At 44.4% G+C, this 11,660-nt stretch overlaps 1 protein-coding gene across 3 annotated transcripts in view; it reads right to left on the bottom strand.

Annotated features, from left to right (window-relative positions):
- The window catches only part of SGCD (sarcoglycan delta), a 361,831-nt gene that overhangs the window by 140,508 nt on the left and 209,663 nt on the right, over positions 1 to 11,660 (bottom strand). For all 3 annotated transcript variants that reach the window (XM_081826230.1, XM_081826228.1, XM_081826229.1), the window contains exon 4: positions 2,492 to 2,579. In XM_081826230.1, the coding sequence (XP_081682356.1) occupies positions 2,492 to 2,579 (88 nt within the window). The remainder of the gene's footprint in view (positions 1 to 2,491; positions 2,580 to 11,660) is intronic.

Genomic DNA, 11,660 nt, shown 5'->3' with positions numbered 1-11,660 from the left:
TACTCTCCAGTTAAGCTCCCTCGGTGCATGGTGGTATGTGCGGAGTACTTCTTTAAATCCTTAATGCATCTCCTACACAGGGAGAACTGGAACCCATCAGGACACACCAGCAGGGCCCCAGTCATGCCAATGCCATGAATCTGAGAGCTGAAAGGGGGCCATCCTGCCTAATTCCTCTCCCCCCAACCCCCTTGATCCTGAGACCCTTCCCTGCTCTGATGAGATGCCATGAAAGGCTCATTACAACCCTCCTCCATGCAGGCCGGAGGGCTTTCTCTATGGGCCACTACTGAGCGGGCACTAAATCAGCTGCAGGGGGGGGCCAGATGTGCTTTTGTGGCCTTGCCTGGCAACTTAACTATCACTGAAAGTCTTCTTCTGTGGGAAAAATTTACCTGGACTGCTAACACTGGAATTTCTACTGGGCTTTTGAGACATTCTTGAGGTCAGCAGAAGTCTTGATCCTCAGGATTGCCGGTGTCAGCCTGGCTACTTGGACGAGAGTGGTCATTTGCTCTGGGGTAGGCACACCACCAAGGAGAACAAGCTTTAGCAGACCCTGTCTTCCGGAACTGCTCTGTGCTTTCCACCACGTGCATAAATGCAAAAGGAGAAGCCTGAAGGAAAACCTGACAGGGTGAGCATGCATGCGTCTATGTACTTAGAATTATATTTTGAACCATCTATTACCCTCTCTAGTGATCATCTTGAAAGGCTCCTGTCAGCTGCTGTTAGAGTGGCTTTTTGCCCATCTCATTCTAATATGAGCTCTCTTGGGCCTCACTGTGAGAGCTCCGGAGAGGGGTCTCAGCTGCCGGCAGGGCCTAACTTAGGCAGGGGAGACAGGAAGAGAGAAGACAAGGAAGGAGGGGGAGAAGAGAGAATGGAAGAGAAAAAGGAGAGAAAGAGAGAGAGAGAGTGGAGAGATGGGGGAGAGAGAAGGAGGAGGAAAGACAGGGGCAGAGAGAAAGAAGAGAGAGGGGGTGGGGAGGGAAGGGGAAGAAGGATGGAACCGGAGGGTGGGGAGGGGAGGCAAGAGGAAGGGGTCAGGAATTTGGGGACAGGAGGGAGAGGAGGAGGTTGGGATGGGGTGGGGGAGAGACACTGACTGAAGAATAGTCATTCGGGCACTTCCAGCTTTATCAAAACAAAATCTCTCAAGTAAACCAAACCTCCCATGGCAAATAAATGGCAAATGATCAACAGACTAAATAAGTTCCTTTTGAACAGAGGAATCAGGGAACGGGAGGTTGGATTTATTTCCCTCCTGGAGGCAATTTTCACACACGCTGCTTAAATCACTGCTTACTGAAGCTGTTTATTTAATTATTTAGCGTGGTGACTGCAGGCCAGATGTCCTGTAAGCAAGGCCGACAATCCAGCTGCACACTGGAACATGTTAACGGATTAGGCGCCGCGCCGTGTGGTGGCTCCTTCCACCACTGGTAGACGGTCCAAGTCACCCCTGGCTGTGGCTCTCCAGACATCAGATGCAGTGCTCCCGCAGGGCACAGAGACCCTTTCCCCAGCAAGCCTCGGGGCACAAAGCACCTGTTTCCCCGTGGCGGGTTTATCAGTGGGGGCGCCAGATGTTTCAGTCACAGTAATGTTTCAGGGTATTTGGGCAACTGGCTTATCAAAATGTCCATCTGTATACTTCTCTCTCAGCCCTGAAGCCAAACAAATGGCATTTTCTCTCTGGAAGTGTAACAATGCTATTCAGACGCATACCGCTTTTCCCTTCCGCTGTGGGGATGCATAATGGCTCCTGTTTACTGTGGCTCATAACCTACACTGGGGGCATGGGTCAGACCACTCAACACATTTCCATGACCGTAAGGCCCAGGCTTATCATTGTAATCATTACGTGAATAACCAATCCTTGTTTAAATTTTAGGAATATGCAGCTTAAAGCCCAGTGGGTGCTTTCCGCAACTGTTAGGAGCAGATCTGCTCAGATGAAAGGAACCACACAAACATAATCAAAGGAGGTACCTCTGCATTGTGCATTTGAGTCAGGTTCAAAGTCAGCACATATTGAAAACATGGCATGGATTCAAATTACCTTTAAAAATCCCCTTTACGCCCCATAAAGTCTGTGTGCAGGGTTTTGTGTATATTGTGCTCTCTCTCTCAATTAATCCAACCCAGCCAGCTTGTCCTCGAGCATGGGAGCAGAGAGCTTTTCTGTTGTTGAGCACCAGACGAAGCAGATGGCTTATGTTTAGGAGCCATGTTACATGAAAAATAGCTTATTGCCCCTCTAAATGAGTATTGTTGGATTTGCATAAGTTAAATGTGTGTGTGTATATGATGAGCCTTTACCCTTTAGTAGAATCATGGCACACATGCTACCTTCTTCTCCACCCTGTAAAACATGTCAGCGCGTCTTTCTTTCTTTAGGTCACGTGGTACTTCATTCAGTCTTTGGCTCTATGTTTTCTGAGTGCTTAGCGTGGACTGGGCCCTGCGAAGTCCTTTAGTTTCTTACCTGTGATGAGCTGAGTTAGCACTTTAGTCTGGTCATTGAGAATGTTCACTGTAACATTTCTGGCTGATTTGAAGTATAGGGCATTACCCTGTAATAAGAAAATAAGAGAAACACATGAAAATGGCAAATTTCAAAAAAATAACTGTAACCACAACTCTCCAAGGGGCTGAACTGGTCTTCACCAAGTGCTAATTGATGTGTCTTTATTTGAAAACTCCAAATGTCTTCATGATCCCCACATACATGATAATTGGCATTCATCCAAAACGGATTTCCTCCAAAGAGACCCACAGAGACCAACACGCACTCAAAATAGATTTCCCTAACACACACACACACACACACACACACACACAGAGTGAATCAGAGGCAACCCAGCAACAAAGAGTCCTTTAGATCTTCCTACAGATGTAAGTTACCTTTGGTACATAGAATGATAAGGAATGATTGGTAATCTCCTAATTCCATACTTTCTAGTTTGTAATTTTTCCAAAGGAACCATGGAGTGTCCTAACTGGAGAGCAGAAAGCGTATGGAAAATACCCAAGGTCAGCCCCTCTGGCCTCTTCCCTGGCTGTGAGAATCCAGGTGCAATTCAGACCGAAATGTTCCCTGTGCCTTCATCCAATGTTTTCTTTGTCAAAAAGAGCACCCCAGTCGATATCACACTGTGGCAGGCATTTCTGAGAATGACTCAGAGGTTGGGGGGGAGCATACTTTTTCTACAAAGGGTCTGATAGTAAATATTTTGGGTTTTGTGGGATGTATGGTCTCTGCGGTAACTGCTCCACTTCTAACTGCTGTTTTGGTGCCAAACCATCACAGAATGTACACAGACAAATGGGTATGGCTGAATTCCAGTAAAACCTTATTCATGGACAGTGACATCTGAATTTCAAATAGTTTTAAATTTAACACAATCTTACTGTATTCTAGAATGTTCGTCTTCCTTCTTTCCCCTAATCATTTAAAAATGGAAAACTCTTCTTATTTCATTGGCCAAATGAGAACAGGTAGAGGAGCCAAATTTAGCCCATAGGCCACAGTTTGTCAACCCCTGACTTAGAAGTTCTCCCTGAATTGCTGCCAGAACACCTCAGTATCCGGATAGCTGTTATCAGAAGAAAGGAATGTGGGTAGTCATTCTCTTCTTTCTAAACCTTTGTTACCACATGACATTTATCTGCCCCAAAATTCTATAATACCACTAGGCACTGAGTCCCAAGCCCAGAGAAACCATTGTCCTAAGAGCGGTGTGGAAAGCAAAGATAAATAAGACTCCTTTTTATTTTTAAGGTCTTAGGATCTAATGGGATCAATAAGATGGACACACAAATAATACTAGACGGAGAACCATCCCGGGTGATTAAAGAGCCACAAACAAAGTGTGTAGGGAACTTTCCTGAAGGGTAAGATTATGCATAGCTTGAGGCTATGGAGTGGGAATCAAAGGAGATGTTTGTGAATGCTTCAGCTGAGCCTTAAAAAGAATATAAATAGGTTTCACCAAGATGAAATGAAAAAAGGAGGTCATGGAGGTAGGAAGGTTGTGGGATGAGCGTCTCATGTCTTTTTCCTTCTAAAGCTGGCAGGGCGTAGGAGGGGATTCGTGAGCTCAGCTGAGCAGCTGCATGTGGCAGAGTGGCTGGCTAGCAGGGACAGGGAGCCACCAGGATGGCATTCCTTCCATAAACTGAAAGTCTGGTGTCATGGTCTCCCCACCCAAGCCCCTGTGGGGGACTGCAGTGCATCAGGGGCTGCCCTGATGAGACAGAAGTCACCATCTCTCTCCCTGACACTAGGACAGTAGCTCTGGCCCAAGGTGAACTAAAACGCATAACCTATACCCATGTCCCGCCCAGGCCCTGGAGAACCAGATCCCCTCGGGCCAGAGCTGTTGTCCGAGTGTCAGGGAAAGAGACGGTGCCTTCTGTCTCATCAGGGCAGCTGCTGATTCACGGGAATCCCCTGCCATGGCTTCAAGTTAAAATTCTGCCTGATGGTAAACTTTCTGCTTTGTGTTTTAATTAGCTAAGAGAAAAAGAAATTTAATACTGTCACAGGCTTCTTCTGTCCATTACGTAACAAATATTAGCCTAAAATAGTTTCTTTGACATTGCTTTTGGCACTGTCAACAGTTCTACTTAAAACTGAAAATCAATTCAAGTAATGTAAGGATTCGGAACCTGGAACCCAGACAGGAGATTTTATGTTTCTAGAAGTTAACGTACTAATTCTTCTTATATTCAGCAAGCTGGCACTGCAGAGAGAAGGGCTATGTGGAGTGAGAGAATAGGATATATTCTGCTGTCACTGACCGGTGTGTGACCTTGAGCAAATCACTTAACTGCTCCGTGGGTCATTCTGCGCACTCTCCACCATCAACATGGATATGATCAGCGAGCTCGCGGCTGACACAACTGCGCACTCACTATGTGTTGCGTGTGCAACAGAAGCCCCGGAGTCAGCCTGCTTAGCTTACCATCCCTGCTCTACCACTTGCCAGTTGGGTGCCTTTAGGCAAATTAATAGTTCTAAGCCTCAGTTTCTTGATATGTATAATGGGACAAATATTATTGAATTATTAAAGTTCACATATTACTGAAATTACTAAATTCTCTCTATAATTATTAAAACACACGTGGTCCAGTGCCAGGCACACACTAAGTCCTCCAGCAGTTATGGGAAATGGGGGAGTTGGGGGAGGGGAGTAGTGACAGAGACAGGAGGAGGAGGAGGAAGGACAGGGAGGAAGGAGGAGGGGTGGAAGGAGGGAGGGAAAGATGGAGAGAAATGAGGAAGACCCCCTTGGCATTACCAATCTTCGCAACCCATCTGGGCACTGAGTCAGGGGCTTCTTCCATTTCCAGCAACTTCCATCTCCATATTTCAAAGGATCTCCCTCTATGTGGCTGGCTCACCATTATTTTTCAAATCCCAGTTTCTTCAAATGCTACTCGCTTGCCCTTAATACTATTCAAATAATTCCACAGCAGAAAAAAATCTCCCAACAGCTCTGCTCAAGGCTTATAGCAAGAGATATAAGAAAGGCACTCATCCCTTTTTATTGCTATGTCAAAATATTATAATTTACCATTAATTGTTCTAATATGCTAAAGTCCTGGGAAACACAGTCTTTGCTATGTCAGGGTTTAAACAAAAAGCCTCATTCGAGCCTGGGAAGTATTGCTGCAATCTTCCCATAGACCTTGATAACAAAAAGATTACCAGGTAAAATGCATGAAGCAGCTAACAGGCTCCGAAGGGCCTCTCATGGCAGCTGGTCAGTGTGACTTTTATTTGGCTGTCTCTGCTTACTAACACTAAACCAGGCATATACCAGCCAAATGAAGCATCCCTGGGGTCTTTGCAGTATTAGAACAAGTAAGGGAAATGCTCCCCTGTCTGTGTCCCTCCTACTCACTACTGCAGCCTCTGGGACAGGGGAGGTTAATTTCTGCCACAGAGGATTCTGCCCTAGGGCTGGTGAATTTCACTAACTGACCTCAATGCAACCATCTGAGGATGAGGATATGGGGCTTGCAGGGACCTGCTGGCAGATCAGTTCTGCAGGGCAGAAAGGAGTCTGGCAGACTCACGGCTTCTGATGAAGATCAGAGCTCTGGACCAGGTCAAGTCAGTCTGAGGCCAGTCAGCCCTCGATTCTTCTGGCCACAGGGTGAGCCTGACTGGGAGATGGGGAAGGGAAGCAAGCACCATTCTTCCCATACTGGGAGCGGAGGACAGTCCACATGGGTACTCTCCCCCAAATAACTAAAGCTCGCAGCAGAATCCCTTTCACATCTGTTTCTCTAAAGCAGAACAAAATCAAACCTTTTCTGGATCACTCAAGACCACTGACATTAACATTATTTGTTCTACAATGCCCTCCAGGGGCTATCGGAGGCACGTGGCTGCTTGAACACGAAATGGCTCCATCAGGCTGACATTTTAAAATTAGTGTGTCTTATTTTTTTTTAAAGTATTATTTATTTTTATATCAAAACAAGTATTAAACATTAAGTATTTATAAAGCTTCTAATCAAAAAGCAATGGCTCATACGTCTTACCACTGCAAGAGCTTTCAACTTGCCAGGATGTTCCTCCACGTGTTTCTCTCCCTGCGGCCCCGAATATGCTTCCACACTATCTCTTGATTTATCAACTTTAGATGTTATCCACTGAATTTCTGCAATGGTATAGACTCATCCTTACAACTTTGGTAAAATCAATATTCAGAATCTACATTACTATGATTATGTGTACACTGTCCACAGCTGTGCCAAGTAGTTTTCTTTAACTACATGTCCTTTGCTTTCTTGTACATTTTTTTTCTTTCCCTGGAGCCCATAAATGCTTCATTTAAAAAAAATGCTTTATTTTCTAAATTTTCTTTTTTCCCCTCCTACTGTTTAATCCTTTTTCTTTAATTTCTATTTTTGGGGTCATACTTTAAGTTCCAATTTTTCTGTTATTTTTAAAAATTTTGTACTATCATACTCTTAGTTTTCTAGAGCATTTTTTAATTTTTTTGACCCTTCATTTTTATGCCATCCCTTCCTTGTTTGATGGATGTGCTCTTCTGTCTTTCATGAGAATAAAAAAAGCTGGCTGGAAGCTCTGTGTTTCTAGATGGGTGAACCTTGCCATAGGGCACAGTAGTGGGGGTTTGGCTAACTCAGTGGAGAGTGTCCAGATGTCAGTAGCAATGGGCAGTCAGTACCCGTGGGCTAATCTCATGAAAAAAGAAATCTCTAACTCCTGCTAGGAAAGTGGTGGGTGTAACTTTTGATATAGGAGTTCTGAGTGTCAGAGGGGAAGGGGGCTGGGCATTTTGCTGTTCAGGGACAGACTTTTAGTTAAACCCATTTTCATGCTTCATTCCTGACCTCATCTATGCCGAATGTCTAGAGCTCAGAGGTCCTCTGGTCAAACTTTCTTTTTCTTTTCTTTTTTTTTTAAGATTTTATTTATTTATTTGAGAGAGCGAGTGAGAGAGAGCACGAGCAGCGGGGAGAGGCAGAGGGAGAGGGAGAAGGAGACTCCCCACTGAGCAGGGAGCCCGATGGGGGACTCGATCCCAGGACTCTGGGATTATGACCTGAGCCGAAGGCAGACACTTAAGCGACTGAGGCACCCTGGTCAAACTTTCTAAAAAACAATCTTCCTATCTTCTGCGAGGTTGGGAAGAGGTACTTATTATGTAACTGGGTCAACTGGGGATGGGAGCTGGGGAGAGATGGAGAGTCGAAGTGAAGGGTCTTTGTGCAGAGTTTTGACCAGTCCAGGTCCCTGTTGACTTCTGCAGGCCCCAGACACTGTACTTAAAATGCCTCATGGATAAGTGGCCCTGTCTCACTTCCTGGAGTGGGTTTCAATCCTAGAGGTATGTCTAGCTCTCATCTACCTGCTTTCTCCGTCATTCTCTCTCAACTGTTTTCTCTCCCTTTCTCTGTGACCATGTATGTTTACCCCTTTTCACTTCTGTTCTCCATTCACTGTCTTTTTTCAGTGGGGTTTTTGAATCTTTTTTTTTCTTGAGAGCAAGAGCGAGAGAGCAAGAGAGAGACAGAGAGAGCGAGCATGCAAGCCAGGGGAGGAGGAAAGGGGAGCAAGGGAGAGAGAGAATCTTAAGCAGGCTCCATGCCCATTGTGGAGCACAACCCAGGGATCGATCTCACAACCCTGAGATCATGACCTGAGCCAAAATCAAGAGTCAGACGCTTAACCGACGGCACCACGCAGGCACCCCATCGGTGGGGTTTTTGAATGAAGCAGAGACCTACCATTCCTCACTGCTGTCAGTCTGTCTACCTCTAGAGCCACCTCATACTGCTGCCTTGTTCAGAGGAAAGCAGGTTAAAATTGTGTGTAAATCAAGGACAGGCAGTCTCTGCCCAGGACTCAAGAGCTTTCTTAAGCATTTTACACATACTACATGAGTGCCTAGAATATACACACTGTCTCAGGCCCTGGAGAATGCGGAAGATACGACCTTTATCTTTGAGAAGCTCCTTGCCCAGGGGGAGACTGAATCGATGCAATATAACCATGAAAACACTGCGATATCCCTTCAGTGGACATCTGTCCTTTCCTGTATGAAAGGCAGGGGTTTGAATATTTGTCTTTGATGGCAGCTCTCTCACCCCAGTCTGTTCTGAAGGTATATGGCTTCTAGAAGTTACTTCTTTTGATAATCTTACATGGTGGTAGATTTTGCTTGCTCTCTGAGGAGCTAACAGTCTGATCTGGGCATTTAGATAAACGGAAAAAACCATAACACAGCACATCAGCACCTTCCACAGCCAGGGAAGGCTTTCAACGATCAGCGCGAAGTTCAGAGAAGGTAGGGATCAGTGTGGCTAGAGTTCTGAGAGGACTTCCAGAGTATGGTTCACTGGCTTTTGCCCTTTCAGGGTGGTTTGCAACAGCTATATTCCACCTGGTGTTAGCTTTGCTAACAAAGGAGGCTGGCCCTTGTGCAGCCAGGGTTCAGGGTCTGAGCTCTGGAGTCAGACAGATTTGATCAGGAATCACAGCTCTGCTTTCTTACTGTGTGGCCTTGGGTAAGTCATTTTTTTTCTTTGAGCCCCAGTTTCTATACTTAGGAAATGAAGTCAAAGGCTACATACTAGTGTTGATAGGAGGATTAAGAAAGACAATATGTACCAAGTGCCTAGCACAGTGGCTACCAAAATACCTCCATCAACTATAAGAAAAAAAAAAAAAAAACAAAACCTCCACAAGGAGGGCCCCTTGGAAAATGCTGATTCTAGAGCTGAGGCATGAAATATAAAAGATGACCGGGAACATCTTGAGTGCCGGAAAGAAAGGAAGTGCTCAAAGACCAAATAAAAACACCAAACAGAAAAACACCTCATAATTAACGGAGCAGGACAAAGGGACACAGGAGACAACTGAAAGAGTGTGTAATAGCCAAAGCTGGAATAATTTCAAGAAAATACAGAATGTAGTATTGAATTATAACCCAAAGCATAAAATAAATGTCCATTAGTCCAGACTGATATAAATAAGTTATTGAATAAACAAATGGGAGCGAATAAACACATCTCTCATGTACAAGAATTCCAAAAAATTTTCATAGTTAACACCCTACTCCTTAAAGGTGGTTGCACCTAGTGACTTCCTTTTTTCCAGACCTTTGGGAAGAAACTTCAGGAAGCCAGCCTTCTCTGAGTAGGCAGGAAGCTTACTCCATTATGGACATGTGATTTCACTTTGGGGTTGATAACATTAATGGGAGATTCTCCCTTAAATCCATTTCCATGGGATTTTATCTTTAGGAATACTAAAATAAACAATGGTGGGCAGGTAGCTCTCACAGACAATCCTCCTTCCAAGGCTCTCTATACAGTATCATCCTTCCCTGGTCAGCTTACACAAAACACTGTCATCAGAAGACCCCACCTCTTTGCAGTAGATATCACAATATACTGGCTCCAGATCAATGTTTATTAAGTAATAATACTCTTGATAAGACTAGGAAAAAAAAAAACCAAACTGACACCAACTTAGATTTGTCATCAAAATCATCTCCGAAGGGTAGTTTGTAAGTTTATCTTTAGCAAGCTTCCAATGTCTCTATTTATTAATCTGAACAGGATGCTTTAGTTGTCTCTGAATTGACCCTTTCAAGAGCATGACAAGTATTTAAAAAACAATAACAGAGTATGGTTATTTTTTATTTTACTTAAGAATATCTTTTCATAATGATGCTTGGGTAGATTTCTATTGTTCTGAAGAGTTTTCCAGTCCTGAATAATGAAGCCACACTCGAAAGCACTTACTCAAAATAAGCTGGGAACTGGTCCAGCTTTGGCATTGTACTGTGCCTGCTCAGTCACTGCGCTGTGTCCAAATTTGGGTCCATTTAGGCCTCCCTCAATATTTAACTAAGTTGAGCTGCTCTGTTCAGTGACTCCTTTGACGTGTCATGTTAGCATGTCAATGCTGGAGGGGGAGTGCCAGATTTTCTAGTGCCTGGCACATTCCTGGCGCCCACTAGGTTTGCAATAAATATTTGTTGAATAACTGAATGCTTAGATCAAATTAAGAGGCAACAGAGAGTGAGAATTGTCAACAAAAGAAGCAATTAAATGGAGGCTGACGCCAACTGTCAAAGAGAGTTTTCAGAAGGCAAATCACTAAACGTGGTTGATGTGATAGTCCAAATATAGAAAACCTAGTGTGGTGGGAGGAAGCAGGATAGATATATAATCAACGAGTATCTGTGTACCACCTAATGCAGTGCAAGGAACTGCAGGTGATACAAATGAGAGTTGAGATGTTGAGTCTCCAGATGACAGGGAGAAGCAGGAACACAAGTAATTACCCCAAATTCTTGCTGACATAAAGTTTAAGGTATGCTGGAATCTTCCCTACGCTCGCAGCATCCATGTAGCATGTGGTATGGGATATGTCCTCTTTCAACTGACCCTCCTCAACTCAGTCTGTTAACATTTTAAGGTATCTTCTAGGCATAGAGCACTGTGCCAAGTCCTGAGCAGGTGACCTCTGCTCTCCCGGAGCTTACACACCACCTAGTAGGGGAGAGGGACACCAAGTTCAGAGTTCCACAAATGATTATCTACTTGCAACTGCAAGGAGTGCAATGAACACAAAGTAGAAGGTGAAAGGAGAGTGCAGTCAGGGAAGGCCTTTCTAAGGGAAAAACATTTTGACTGAGATCATGGGTATGGGTAGAAATTAGGTGAATCAAGAAGAGAAAATGTTTTAGGCAGAACAACAGAGAAGTATACCAGCCCTGAAGCAGGAAGGAGGTTGGTATATAAAAGGGATAGAGAGAAAGGCCAATGTGGTTGGAGACTGATAAGCAAGGGATGGAGGGAAACAGGTCCCCCAGTTCTGCTATCAGCTGTGTTCCCTCTGCCCACTCTGTCCTCTGATGAACGGGGGTATTTAACTTTGATGTAAGAAAATGATTTGTTTCTCCTTAAGGATAGTTTCTTGGGATTTTGTAAAGAAATCCTCGCCTGACTCACTTCATTCTTTATATTCTCTTCTAAAAAACACTTGAGTTTTCCTTCTCTTACCATGTCTTTATCATCCCTGGAATCCACTTTTGTACATAGGTGGGAATCCATAGGGAAGCCTTTTTCCTCAACACTATCTACCAAGAGAATGCTAT

The sequence above is a fragment of the Leptonychotes weddellii genome, chromosome 7 (assembly GCF_054177405.1).
Source record: "Leptonychotes weddellii isolate Sample4059 chromosome 7, ASM5417740v2, whole genome shotgun sequence".
In the NCBI taxonomy this organism is placed as follows: domain Eukaryota; kingdom Metazoa; phylum Chordata; class Mammalia; order Carnivora; family Phocidae; genus Leptonychotes; species Leptonychotes weddellii.
The sequence above is the reverse complement of the archived record's forward strand: the minus strand, read 5'-3'. Positions and strand labels throughout refer to the sequence as shown.